We start from the raw sequence: 15,005 nt of genomic DNA on the forward strand, positions 1-15,005 counted from the left end.
TGAGTAAGAAAAAAATCATATTTTATTCCCCTAGTAACACCGAGTTATATTATTCAAAATATGTTTCAAAGTATTTAGCCAGATCACCAATCCCAGCCACTGCCTTAGTTCAAATGTTCACTAAGAAAATAGTCAAGCAACAGAAATCCATTGTGAGACTTTGTCTAGAGAGAACAGCTACATTATACTATATATAATTTATTAACTTAGTAGTTTAGTCTCCCAATATTCAGCAAGTTTGTGTGAAAATTACTATTCCCACTGTTTCATAGTAACATTAATATAAATGCATCATTTCAAAGTCAATATTACTTTCACTGTGAACATAAAACTTCTTAAAAGTTAGTTATGGGTTGGGGTAATGACTGGCTGCTGGGATAGCATTGTTCAAAGCCAAATATACTGGCAGGATTGGAAGGCATAAATATATATACAAACTCTCAGGACGGTACTGTTTTCCACATTTTTGCTGTACATACTTGTCTCATAATATGGTATAAATTATTTCCTCCAATTTGAAAAAAAAATCAAGATGACTACATTTTAATCTTCATTTGAAAATAACCCACTCAAATGAAAAAGAAGTTCCTTTGTTAATTCTGTTCAAAAGATGGATTTAAATATTTTCTTCACTACATGTACAATTTTTTTTTTACCCTTAGTGCCTTGTTACAACCAGTTTAGCAATTAAGACCTCCAGTGCTTTTGTAAAAACTTGCATTCAGTAGGTAAGACTGTAAAATCTACAGTTGAATCCTTCTTAAGACGCTGAATTATAACAAAATCCAAAAAACGTATGAGCATTCAGCAATACCTTTGGAACCTGTGAATTATTGCAAAAAATCTTACATGTGCATATAATTCAAACATAAACTTTGTGGGGAAGGGGTGTAAAATAAATACTACAATATTTTTCAACTCTATTTAAGTGCTGCCTAGATGGTTAGAAGAAAAGATTAATATTACTAATAGTAAGAGTCAAACTATTTTAAAGACTGTTCTCCAAGTAGTTAGAACAATTTCACAAAGCAAAGATAAGCACGAGCCTATGCCAGTACATTTTTTCCTGTAGTGTAATTGCTAATATGAGGTATAATCTGTAGGCAATTAATACAAATATAAATAGGTATAAGCCACCACTAAATCACAGTCTGGTGAAAAGCTTCTCAGCTAATGTACTTTGGGGAGAGAGTTAAGGGAAATGAAGAGAAGGGAAGGACAGGGCAGGTTTCCAGTGGGAACATCAATTACACGCTTTTATCGTTATCATCTTGTATGTAACAGTCCACTGAACAGAAAGATAAATCCTTTCCAAGTATGCTGGTCTAGAATATACTTTATGTAGCATAGTAAGATTATTTAAGTATTACTAATGCTTCATTTGCATTTATATTTGGACATACACATAATCATATGTATATATCAAAAAGTATAAACAGAATTTAAAAACACTTTTATCTCACTTTGGAAAACTTAACAGTTAAGACTGAACTATGTGCTACAGAATTTTCTAGAATATCAAAACTCAGGTATAAAACCAAAGGAAAACATTACTATCTCTTTAGTAAATGGCTTGTGTGAAACCTCAAGCTCACTCATCTTTTTCATAGATGTGTTTATTTGATGAGGATTGTGATCCAATGATTGTTTAGCAGCAATTTTACCAAACTGTAAATTCTTTTATTAACGGGCATTATAAACAGATAATACTAATCTTATTTAAAAATGATGAGTGCCACACCAGTGAATATACAGCTCATGAATAACTTAAAAAGTATTTCCCATTTTAAAAGGCAACACTCAGCATACAAAAACCTATACTAAACAAAGAAGCTATAATATGGATACGTGATTGATGTGTCTAAAATGATATATATACAGTACATAATTAATGTTAATTATGTGATCAGTACATTTTTTTCTATATGATTCCCTTCATGCTTCACTTTCCCCAGAAACTGAATTCTGAACTTCTTCTTCTAAAATTGGTACAATCAGGTTATCCTTGGACATCAAATTATATTTCATCACAAATTTAGTAAACCGATGACACAAAAATGTTTCATTCTGTAGAGAGGGAAAAAAAATATGTCATTTCAATTTACTACTCAAAACCAAATAAATGAGACATAATATCAACATTTATTATTGTCATTCTGATAAGAACGTATCAGGACAATTAGTGAAATATACTTACTTCATATTCATCAAATATCTGCCGGTGATGAAAATAAGCATGTGAAAATATTCTGTAAATCCTACGGCATACTGATCCTAGTTTTGCTACAGATGATTCCTTTATGCTAACCCTAGAAATAGATAAGAAATCATAGATTTATAGAGCTGGACAGATCTTAGGAACAGCATAGTCCAATCTTCTCAATTCACAAGTGCAGAAACTGACACCAGAGAAAGTAAGTGACCAGTCCAGGTCACAGCACTAGTAAGTGGCAAGGGCAGGACTAAAACCCCTGTTCTTCACTCCTGGGGCAGTGCTCTTTCTACCTAACCACACTGCCCAAGAAATTCAGTATTATAGTTCTGAAACTTTGTTAAAGTTTAATGCAATTAAAACAAATCCTGACAAAACAAAACTTACTAAAATATATATTTATGACATTAACACTCTGTCCATTAGAGCTAATTAAAACTACTGAAAGAATTATTGTTTTACTCTACAGAATTCAATTCTTTTTCGTGTGTGTGTGAGAAATAAAAACTGCCTACATATTTCTGATTTTTAAAAAAATGTACATAGGATACCAAGGCAAAAACTGTTATTTTTTACCTATTTTATATGAGCCCTTTGAAGTTAGTGATATTGGGGAAAAGTCTCCAAATCTATCCACCTGGTAATAAATATCTTAATAGAATAAAAGGCCAGTCACAAACCTCACCAATAATATATTACAGTATGCACACACTTCCTCTCAGGTCTTAAAAATCTGAAGGCAAGGATAAGGACTCCTTCAAAAATAAGCAGTCCCAACAGAGAAGAGACTGGTGGTTGCCAAGGGGGAGGAGATTAGGAGAGGGATGGATTGGGAGTTTGGGGTTAGCAGATGCAAACTGGTATATACAGAATGGATAAACAACAAGGTCCTACTGTATAGCACAGGGAACTATATTCAATATCCTGTGATAAACCATAATGGAAAAGAATATGAAAAAGAATGTATACATATGTATAACTGAGTCACTTTGCTGTACAGCAGTAATTAATACAACATTGTAAATCAACTATACAATTAAAAAATACTCTAGAAATACACAGAACATACTTAGAAAAAAATATATAAGCAGTCCAACTTAGGAAAATCTGCTCTTTAGGCATGCTAAGAGGATGCCTCTCTCTACCACAGAGATTCAAGTAAGCAAGTGTGTAAAAATCCCAACTCTAAAGCATGAAGGGAGAGCCCTGGAAAATGATGCACAGCAGCAGGAACTGAACTGGCCTGTGAGATTCAGGAGCTGAGTCCTGATGCCTTTAGTTTAACCACAATCTTAATTTCAAAACTTGAATAATTCTGAACAAGCCAAATATATAATAGGTTAAAAAAAAACAGTTTAAAGAATACAATGTATTAACAAGCAAACTAGTTTTAGTTTTAAAAACAGCAATCTTTAAAATTAAATCCAAAAAGTTTAGCACCATGTTTAAGTTTTGTTTACCTGCTGGGAAAATATTTATTGCTATTCAGAAGACATGCAGCACCATCAAGTGTGTGTCTAGTATAGTCTATAGCAGGACACTATAAAAGAAAGGATATAAAAATGCATCAACAAAGAGCTCTACCTCTAAAATTAGGTATATTTATTACTTACACGTCTTATTCCAAAAACCCTGAGCATAATCTAAGAAAAAGTTCCTTACAATATCAGAATGACTGTAAAATTCAATGTTATGTCAATAAATAAGGCTTTATTATCCCCTTCAACTATAATACCTGGCTTCTAGAAAATAAGTGAATCAGTCCCCCAATTTCTCACTCTCAATATTGTACCTAGAAGAAAACAATGCTTAGAGCTGGGAAGAACACCTGATTATCTAATCTAACCCTCTGGCTATGAGGAAACTGAGGCTGATCAGTTTGCAGAATATGCACAGGTTTCTTGCCAGATCTTAAAAGTCTATAGGCAAAGGTAAGGAATACTTCAAAAAACAAGCAGTCCAACTTAGGAAAGTCTGCTTTTTAGGCATGCTGTCTAAGAGGAGGCTGACTCTGTAACGACAGAGATTCAAGTAAGCAAGCATGCAAATATCCCAACTCTGAAGCATGACAGGGAGAACCCCTGAAGAGTGATGCACAGCAACAGGGACTACCCTTGACTATTGGTCAATGACTTATGCAAGATGATACAGTTAGGAAGAAGGACTTAAAAACCATAACCCAGATACACCGATTCCTAGTCCACTGATTTATACTTTACCAAGTGGCCCAGCAGCCTCTTTCACTTCCCAAATACCTCCAGAGATCACTGCCTCCTTACATCTTAAAAAGCATGCCTTATTATGTTGCTGGTACCCTGTTACCAATCTAGGAGCTCTCTCAAAAATTTTCTTCCTTTGCAATTTAATACGAAATCTGAAGTTCCTTTATATTTTAATAAACCTGTCTTAGTACTATTTCATTTATCAGAAACAATGAAACCTATTTGTCTCATGGCAAATCAGCAAACCTATTAAAGGAAAAATAAAACTATAAAGTAATTCTCTTTCAGTTCTTCTGAAGGCAGAGAGGGAGAAGCATCAAAAGAAAGGAAGACTGAGAATGAACCAGGGAACGAAGAAGGAAAAAATAAACTAGAGAAAGAAATAAAAATGACTCTAGTTCTACCTAGTAATTAGAATATTTTTCAACTGTTGAGAATGAAACTGGTGTTTAAAAATGCAATAACTACTAAATATGGCTTAGTATAGTACATGGCAAATACATAAAGATTATCTAAACCAAAAAAAAAAGTATTTTTCTAACTATACATCCACAGGAATTTACAGCTAGTAGACTCACTGCCTAAAATAGGAACATGAGCAGTATTTACTGAAAAAAGTATCTTTCTCCATATATATGATTACAGGTGACTTGGTCAAAAACAAATATCCCAAGTCACTGTGTTTCTCATTCATATTGGTCATTTGGGTGTACCATGGGACACTTTTACAACCTTTAAGTCAGCATGGAAATATAATGCAAGCTACATATTTAATTTAAAAATTTCTAGGGACTTCCCTGGTGGCGCAGTGGTTAAGAATCCACCTGTCAATGTAGGAGACACGGGTTCGAGCCCAGGTCTGGGAAGATCCCACATGCCACGGAGCAACAAAGCCCAAGTGCCACAACTACTGAAGCCTGCGTGCCTAGAGCCCACGATCCACAACAAGAGAAGCCACCGCAATGAGAAGCCTGTGCACCACAATGAAGAGGAGCCCCTGCTCGCTGCAACTAGAGAAAGCCCGCGCACAGCAACGAAGACCCAACACAACCAAAAATAAATTAAATAAATAAATATATTAAAAAATAAAGTGAGAATAATGCATCTTTACTATTTGCCAAAATGAAACTAGCTTTTTGGATTCAGTTTCCTAATTGGAATTATCACATCATTTACTATACTATGTAGCCAATTTCAGTGAATTATCAATGAAACTGCTATGATTTTCCCAGACGTAGAATGATACACAACCTTAACACTGCTTCAATTTATTAACTCAAAAAAAGTAACACCATGAGTGAAGTCAGTCTTAAAAAATAAGTACTACTAGCTTAGGTATCAGATATTTCTTATTTTGGAGAATTTGCCTTTTCAAACAAAAGAACATAAAATATTGATTTTCCAACTAGAGAATTACCTGTCTTTAAGCCTTAGAGGTCTGTCAATATAATGATCACTTAAAGGTCTATAATCCTACAGCACAGGCCTAACTTAACTATTTTCAATGAGTCAATGTCAAGCAAAAACTAATTACTACAGAATTAAAGGGAATGCAGATCAAAGGAAATGCAATGCATAGTTTAAACAAACCAGTTGTAAACGACACTTTTGAGACAACTAAGGAAAACTGAATGTGTACTAGGTGTTAGATAACATGAAGGAATTATTTAAAACAAAAAATGTTCTCTAAAAATTGCTACTTCCTATACTCTCGCCTTGACAAAAACTAAATAAGGAGAAAATAACATGAATAAGTTTTTCAAGGTAAGACCAATTATGGAGAGGAAAATCATTATGGTAGGTTTCAAATAAGTAGTAAGAAATATTAATGAAATGTAGAGAAAAAATATTGACCTATAAAGTTCAAAAGTAACATTTCTACTTGACAGACTAAGAATCAACTAGTACTCACCAACAGTTATTCCTATCAAAAGACACTAAGACTAAACCAAAAATCTGAACTAGTGCATCTCATCCATTACGCACCATGACAGGTGTTATTCTGTCATAGCCAGTGAATCATAAGTTCTAGCCCATTCAGTTGTCCAATTATGAAAAATGATACTACACAAATGGAAAGATACACTGTGTTCATGGATTATAAGAATTATTACTGTTAAAATGACTGTACTACCAAAGGCAATCTACATATTCAATGTAATCCTTATCAAAATACCTATGGCATTTTTCACAGAACTAAAACAAATAATGTTAAAATTTGTATGGAAACACAAAAGACCCCAAATAGCTAAAACGATCTTAAGAAAGAACAACAAAGCTGGAGATATCAGGTGCCCTGATTTGAATCTATATTACAAATCTACAGTAATCAAAACACTATGGTACAGGCACAAAAATAGACATATAGATCAATGGAACAGAATAGAGAGTCCACACTTACATGGTCAATTATCTATTACAAAAGAGGCAATACATAATGGGGAAAAGAGAGCCTCTTCAATAAATGGTGCTGGGAAAACTGGACAGCTACATGCAAAAGAGTCAAACTGGATGACTTTCTCACACCATATACAAAACTAAACTCAAACTGTATTTAAGACTTAAATGTGAGGTGGGAAACCATAAAACTCCTAGAAGAAAACATAGGCAATACACTCTTTGACAACCAGATTAAAAAATGGGCAGAAGATCTGAATAGACATTTTCCCAAAGAAGACATACAGATAGCCAACAGACACAGGAAGAGATGCTCAACATCACTAATCATCAGGGAAATGCAAATCAAACCACAATGAGATATCAACTCACACTTGCCAAAAAGACTATTATTGGGGACTTCCCTGGTGGTCCAGTGGTTGAGACTCCATCTTGCAATGCAGGGGATGCTGGTTCAATCCCTGGTTGGGGAACTAAGATCCCACATGCCGTGGGGCAACTAAGCCTGCCACCACAACTACAGAGTCCATGTACTCTGAAGCCCACACACCACAACTACAGAGCTTGTGCGCTCTGGAGCCCGCGTGCCACAACTAGAGAGCCCGCATGCTGCAACTACTGAGCCTACACACTCTGGAGCCTATGCACCACAACTAGAGAGAAGCCCACACACAGCAACAAAGAGCCCATGCGCCACAACGAATGATCCTACTTGCCACAACTAAGACCTGATGCAGCCAAAAAATAAATAAGTAAATAAATATTTAAAAAAAGACTATTATCAGGCTTCCCTGGTGGAGCAGTGGTTAAGAATCCACCTGCCAACGCAGGGGACATGGGTTCCAGCCCTGGTCTGGGAAGATCCCGCATGCCGCGGAGCAACTAAGCCCATGTACCACAACTACTGAGCCTGCACTCTGGAGCCTGTGAGCCACAACTACTGAGCCCATGTGCCACAACTACTGAAGCCTGTGTGCCTAGAGCCCGTGCTCTGCAACAAGAGAAGCCACCACAATGAGAAGCCCACACAATGCAACAAAGAGTAGCCCCCGCTTGCCGCAACTAGAGAAAGCCCGTGCGCAGCAGCGAAGACCCAATGCAGCCATAAATAAATAAATAAATAATTTTAAAAAATTACTATTATCAAAAAGACACAATTGGCTATACTCCAATATAAAATAAAAAGTTAAAAAAAAAGACTTAAAAAAAAAAGACAACAAATTAGTACTGATGAGGAGAAATGGGAACCCTCACGCACTGTTGGAGGGAATGTAAATTGATACCACTATGGAAAACAGGATGGCAGTTCCTCAAAACATTAAAAATGGAACTGCCATATGAGCCAGCAATTCACTCCTGGGTACTTTTCCAAAGAAAACAAAAACACTAATTCGAACAGATATATGCACTCCCATGTTCACTGCAGCATCACTTACAGTAGCCAAGATATGGAAGCAACTTAAGTGTCCACTGATTAGATGAAAAGATAAGGAATATGTGGTATGTATACACACTAGCATAAAAAAGAATGAAATTTTGCCATTTGTGACAACATGGATGGACCTAGAGGCTATTAAGCTAAGTGAAATAAGTCAGACAGAGAAAGACAAATACCATATGATTTCACTTATACGTGGAATCTAAAAAACAAGACAAATGAACAAACAACAAAACAGAAGCAGAGTCATAGACATAGAGAACAAAGGTGGTTGCCAGAGGGAAGGTAGGAGTGAAATAGGTAAGGAAGATTAAGAGGTATAAACTTCCAGTTACAAAATGAATGAGTCACACGGATGAAATGTACAACATGAAGAATACTCTCAATACTATTGTAATAATTTTGTATGGTGACAGATGGTAACTAAACTTATCATGGTGATCATTTTGTAATGTACAGAAATATCGAATCACTATGTCATACACCTGACCTACACAGTGTAGGTCAATGATAATTTCAATTAAAAATTTTTAAAAAGATACTAATCACAAGAAACCCTAAAGTAGCACTGTACCAATGACCTTGCAGCAAAGAACTCTAAACCAAAGGGCAAAATAAACAGTGACCTAAAAGCTCAAAAAATTTGTCTACCACCATCTTAAAGAGATTTAGGTTATGATGATTTTATTAGTCATTCTATTTCATAAATTCTCACCTCTTTTGGTGTTTTATGAGCTGCACAAAGAAAAATCCATTGTTCAGTTGCTGTCATCTGAGTGCATGTATCTGGATGGCATTCACTCTGTTAAAATAGTTACATTTATTAATATGTAAAATAATAATGAAAAAGTTTATCATCTGAGTTGCTACATTTCATGTAAAATTCTAGAATAAATTAAAAATTTGGGTAAGTCTTTGTAAGCACATTAATTTACAAAAACAGAAAAAAAAATCAGAACTTTCAATTATAGCTTTAACTTAAAATATTACCTGAAGTTTGACAGCAAGTCCATTTAGCTCAAGACAGAATTGCCTAAAAATGTAAATATATAAATGAAAAGTCTTATCCTCCATATTATTTTTAGAATATTAATTGTAAAAACAGAATCCCATCAGTACCATTCTTCCTCCATCATCATCATTATCAACACCGCCTGAACTTACATGGCACATTCCTTACAAAGACATACACATTAGTAAACAAAACCCAAAACTAACAACCCTAACAGTAATGTTCAATATCAGAGTTCAGTGAGTTGATTACTGTTACACACTGGAAACTGGTACAATTTTTCTGAGAAATACTTTGAAAATATTTACCAAGACTCTTACAAAGTATATATATTTTTAACTAAGTCATTCTCCTAAGAATCTATTCTAATGAAATAATCAGAACTGCAATGCAGACATATGTATAAAGATGTTCACTGAAACTATATACATAAAAAATTTCTTTGAAACATTATAAATGATTAGCAATTGGAGAGTAGTGAAATGTTGGTATTACATAAACATACAAAGGATATATACTTATATTCACAGTAAGATTCCAGTTATGTAAAAATTCATGTGTGTGTACATATCTGTATACAGATAATCAGAAGAAAGACTAGACATTTTATATTCCTATACATTATACAGGTTTTATTCTGATTACAAACAACATGCTCCTTCTAAAAACTCCAAACAGGACCAAATACAAAATATAAAACAGGAAAGTCCTCCGTACTTCCATGACCTCTTCCCAAAAGATAGTTATTGTTTACATGCAAATCTGATTTTCTCTGGATAGATTAAAATATATTGGAATCATATCATACACAATTTCATAACTTGCTTTTTCATCACTTAATAGATCTTGGGCATTTTTTCATGACTTACTTTCCCTCTAAAATTGCCAAACTGAGAATTATAAAGCTTAGAATAATGCTTGGATTGTTCCTACAATAGTTAAGTGCTCAAGAAATATTTTTGAATAAATGAAAATGGAGCAAATTACATGACATTTAGATCATTTTTAGACAGACTTGCTATTTGATATGAAAAGACAATTAATCCTTTATGTCATAAAGATACTTTATGTTGTCAAAGTACTGAATGTGTTCCCTCTAAAAATCTATCAAATTAATCGCTATGTTTCCCCATCAAACAAATGAATACACTTTGGTTCCGCAAATATGCAAGGCTAAAACCTATAATTAGAAGATAAAAGAGAGTTCCAAAAGAAAAACAAAAAACCCAAAACACTGCACATATGTGAAAGGAAAACTATATTTATTTATTTATTTATTTATAACATACATTAAAATAGAAGAAAGCAAAGTAAAAAACAAGGGTCAAATTTTCAGTTGTCTATAACTGTACTTCCTTTCCAGATGCCTAATAATGCTGTTCTTAGATTATACAAATAACACTATTTCTGAATCACCACATAGTCCTCTACTGCCCCATATCTGTAAGTTGCATGTTATGTGTTTCTGAGTTGTTTTCTACTAAGTGGTAATAAAGACAGGTGGTGATAAACAAGTTTCTCATCTAGTCCAACCTACTTATGGCCAACAGGAAAATTAAGCTAACTGATTTGGCAGTGCTATAGGTACAATCTGTGGCAAATAGTGCAAACCTAACAGCTTCAAGTTAATTCAGTATAGGACTAACACACATAGTTATGCAGCTGAAAAGACAAGCCAGAGCTGAAATCTAGTCTACACTCTAGTCACTAAGCCATGCATACTAGCATGGGATTACAGCCACTCAGAGGAAGGGGCATCTTTTCCTAATTACAAATATTCAGTAGGGAGTAGTGGGAGATTTGACTGAGGTCATGATTCAATTCCCATTAACATCATAATATAATCAACTGCATTAATCAGTAACAGCAAGTATTAAGCCTCAAATCAGTAACATTAAGCACATGCAAAAAAAAAATCACACTGCTTTTAAAACTCTTCTTGGTCAACTATAAAGATGTATACACTATAATAAAGAGACAAAAGAATATATATGTCATATATAATACATAAATTATACAAAACAAAAAAAGTGGTTAACATCAAAAAACCCCAAAAGTAATAACAATAGCACCAGGACAAATGGAATATGAATAAGAAAGATTTTACAAGTTTTGTATAATGCATATTTCATAGTCTAAGTTAAATAGGGAGGAAAAGGTCTTTCTTAGATCTGAAATAAAAACCTTGTAAATTAAAATTGGGCTTCCCTGGTGGCACGGTGGTTGAGAGTCCACCTGCCGATGCAGGCGACACGGGTTCGTGCCCCGGTCTGGGAGGATCCCACATGCCGCGGAGCGGCTAGGCCCGTGAGCCATGGCCGCTGAGTCTGCACGTCCGGAGCCTGTGCTCCGCAACGGGAGAGGCCACAACAGTGAGAGGCCCGTGTAACGCAATAAATAAATAAATAAATAAATAAATAAAACAAACCCTCACTTTTTAGGAATTATGCTTACAGTGAAAAAAACACACTTGCTTATTTTCATCATTAATCCCATAGGTAAGGAAGTAGTTATTTTCAAAGCTGATTAAAAAAAGACAGAGGATATATTATACTAAAGTGCTCTCTATATTTATAAGAATGGCATAACATCTACATACTCATGCTTTCAATTATCATGCATCGAGATGTATTAAAAAAAAAAAAAAACTCGATCAAGTAGTCAAGTGACTTGCCCAAGAAAATGGCAGATTACAAAGAAGTCTCAGCATCCTGAAACTGCTGAACGGTTATGACAAGACACTGTCTTAACAATATCTAGACAAGCCTATAGCATCAAAACAAAACAACAGAAAAAGTACCTTGTCTACAAATTGAGGCACTCATCACAGGAAATGTGGTCTAATTTATTCAGGAAAAGTCATATCTCTACTCCACCTTATTATCTAAAAATCAACTCAAAGTAACAAACTCTGATGAACACATATCTCATACAACATCCTCTATTTTTAATGTATCAACTCATCCTAGCTCCCATTTACAATGGAAAGTTTATAACTTCAAGAAATAACCTAGTAGCTTCAGAATACAAGTGCTTCTAAAGTTAACTCATGATTCATTAGAAATCAATTTTCTCATTCAAAGGATATTATGAAAAGCTCTAAAACTTCTTACTTCAGGATTATAATTAATCTCCATTTACCAAACAAAAGACTGGAAGTTCACACTAGTTACCAGGTAACTCGTCAGCTACCAAGTCTAGACTAGGACCTCTAGAGAGAAATAAAGTAGATAAATAGTAGGTAGTAGAAATGAGTAAGCACATGGAAATAATGCATCTGTGATTAAATGATGTAATTAAGGAAAACCATGTAAAAAGATAATAAGGCCCAAATCCATAAATATAGAAAACAATGAGTAAATAACAATGTTGAAAACTTTATGACTTAAAAACGTAAAAGCTTTAGAACTTTGCTTTTTGGTCTGTAGTTAACTAATTTATGACTCATAATCATCATTAATATTAAAGGTTATTTTTTACTACTAGGAGTACTATTATTATTTTGATACATAATAAAGACCTACCTTAAATGTTCATACTTCCATACACCTTCATCTTGGCCTTCAGGTGGTTCAAGAATTTTGTCAATATTGGAACAATCTGCTCTTATGTTCTGTTGAATATACTACAAACAAAGAAGTTCTTACAGTTAATTAAAATATACTACATGGTAAATCTTATGAGAGTTATTTTTGTTTAATGGGTACAGAGTTTCAGTTGGGGAAGATGAAAAAGTTCTGGAGATGGAGGTGGTAATGGTTGCACAACAATGTGAATGTACTTAATGCCACAGAATCGTACACTTAAAAATGGCAAAAATGATAAATTTTATGTTATATATATTTTACCACAATAAGAAAAAGCAGAGTAAACACCGAACAAGAAAATCCAAAGAAATCCATGCCCAGAGGTAATCAAACTGACAAAAACTAAAGATAAAGAAGCCAGTGGGGGTGGGGGTGAGTGTGTGTGTGTGTGTGTGTGTGTGTGTGTAAAGAATCCAGCGAAAAGAGACAAATGACCTATAGAAAAAGGATTCAAATGAGTGCAGCTTTCTCACCAGAAAACACAGATGACAGGAGGAAATGGCAGAACACATTTAAAGTGCTGAAAGAAAAGAAATGTCAACCTCTGTATCTAGCAAAAATACCCTTCAGTAATGAAGATAAAGATATTTTCAGATGAAAGAAAACTACGGAGGTTTACTGAGCTCTGCCCACCAGAGCAACAACCAACTCTACCCACCACCAGTACCCGCCATTAGGAAGCTTACATATATTTAAGTGATATATTTAAAGTGATGAAAGGGAAGCAACTACAACCAAGATTACTCTACCCAGCAAGGATCTCATTCAGATTCGATGGAGAAATGAAAAGCTTTACAGACAAGCAAAAGCTAAGAGAATTCAGCACCAACAAACCAGCTCTACGACAAATGCTAAAGGAACTTCTCTAAGTGGGAAATGCAAGAGAAGAAAAGGACCTACAAAAACAAACCCATAACAATTAAGAAAATGGTACAGGAACATACATATTGATAATTACCTTAAACGTGAATGGATTAAATGATCTAACCAAAAGACACAGGCTCACTGAACGGATACAAAAAAAAGACCCATATATATGATGTCTACAAGAGACCCACTTCAGACCTAGGGACACATACAGACTGAAAGTGAAGGAATGGAAAAAGATATTCCATGCAAATAGAAATCAAACAAACCTGGAATAGCAATACTCATATCAGATAAAATAGACTTTAAAATAAAGAATGTTACAAGAGACAAGGAAGGACACTATATAATGATCAAGGGATCAACTTTAGAAGAAGATATAACAGTTATAAACATATATGCACCCAACATAGGAGCACCTCAATACATAAGGCAACTGCTAACAGATATAAAAGAGGAAATCGACAGTAACACAATAATAGTTGGGAACTTTAACACCTCACTTACACCAATGGACAGATCATGCAAACAGGAAATTAATATGGAAACACAAGCTTTAAGTGATACAATACACCAGATTTAACTGATATTTATAGGACATTCCATCCAAAAACAGCAGATTACATTTTCTTCTCAAGTGCACACAGAACATTCTCCAGGACAGATCACATCTTGGGTCACAAATCAAGCCTCGGTAAATTTAAGAAAATTCAAATCATATCAAGCATCTTTTCCAACCACAACGCTATGAGATTAGAAATCAATTACAGGGAAAAAAACTTTAAAAAACTCAATACATGGAGGCTAAACAATACGTTACTAAATAACAAAGAGATCACTGAACAAATCAAAGAGGAAATCAGAAAATACCTAGAGATAAATTACAACGAAAACACAATGATCCAAAACCTATGGGATGCAGTAAAAGCAGTTCTAAGAGGAAAGTTTATAGCAATACAAGCCTACCTCAAGAAACAAGAAAAATCTCAAACAAACAATCTAACCTTACACCTAAAGGAACTAGAGAAAGAAGAACAAACAAAACCCAAAGTTCGTAGAAGGAAAGAAATCACAAAGATCAGAGTAGAAATAAATTAGAAACAAAGAAAACAATAGCAAAGATCAATAAAACTAAAAACTGGTTCCTTGAGGTGATAAACAAAATTGATAAACCTTTAGCAAGACTCATCAAGAATAAGAGGGAGAGGACTCAAATCAATAAAATTAGAAATGAAAAAGGACAAGTTACAACAGACACCACAGAAATACA

The 15,005-nt window shown here is 34.3% G+C and overlaps 1 protein-coding gene across 3 annotated transcripts in view; it reads right to left on the reverse strand.

The window, feature by feature from the left end:
• Positions 1 to 15,005, reverse strand: part of MOB4 (MOB family member 4, phocein) — a 25,932-nt gene continuing 10,927 nt past the window's right edge. For all 3 annotated transcript variants that reach the window (XM_022567320.3, XM_089916540.1, XM_089916541.1), the window contains 6 exons: positions 12,806 to 12,906; positions 9,260 to 9,302; positions 8,985 to 9,071; positions 3,673 to 3,752; positions 2,198 to 2,309; positions 1 to 2,067 (listed from right to left, as the gene is read on the reverse strand). In XM_022567320.3, the coding sequence (XP_022423028.1) occupies positions 1,936 to 2,067; positions 2,198 to 2,309; positions 3,673 to 3,752; positions 8,985 to 9,071; positions 9,260 to 9,302; positions 12,806 to 12,906 (555 nt within the window). In that variant the 3' untranslated portion in view covers positions 1 to 1,935. The remainder of the gene's footprint in view (positions 2,068 to 2,197; positions 2,310 to 3,672; positions 3,753 to 8,984; positions 9,072 to 9,259; positions 9,303 to 12,805; positions 12,907 to 15,005) is intronic.

Source organism: Delphinapterus leucas, chromosome 8 (genome assembly GCF_059928025.1).
Source record: "Delphinapterus leucas isolate spDelLeu-1000000601 "Yukka" chromosome 8, BTC_Dleu_Yukka2, whole genome shotgun sequence".
NCBI lineage: Eukaryota > Metazoa > Chordata > Mammalia > Artiodactyla > Monodontidae > Delphinapterus > Delphinapterus leucas.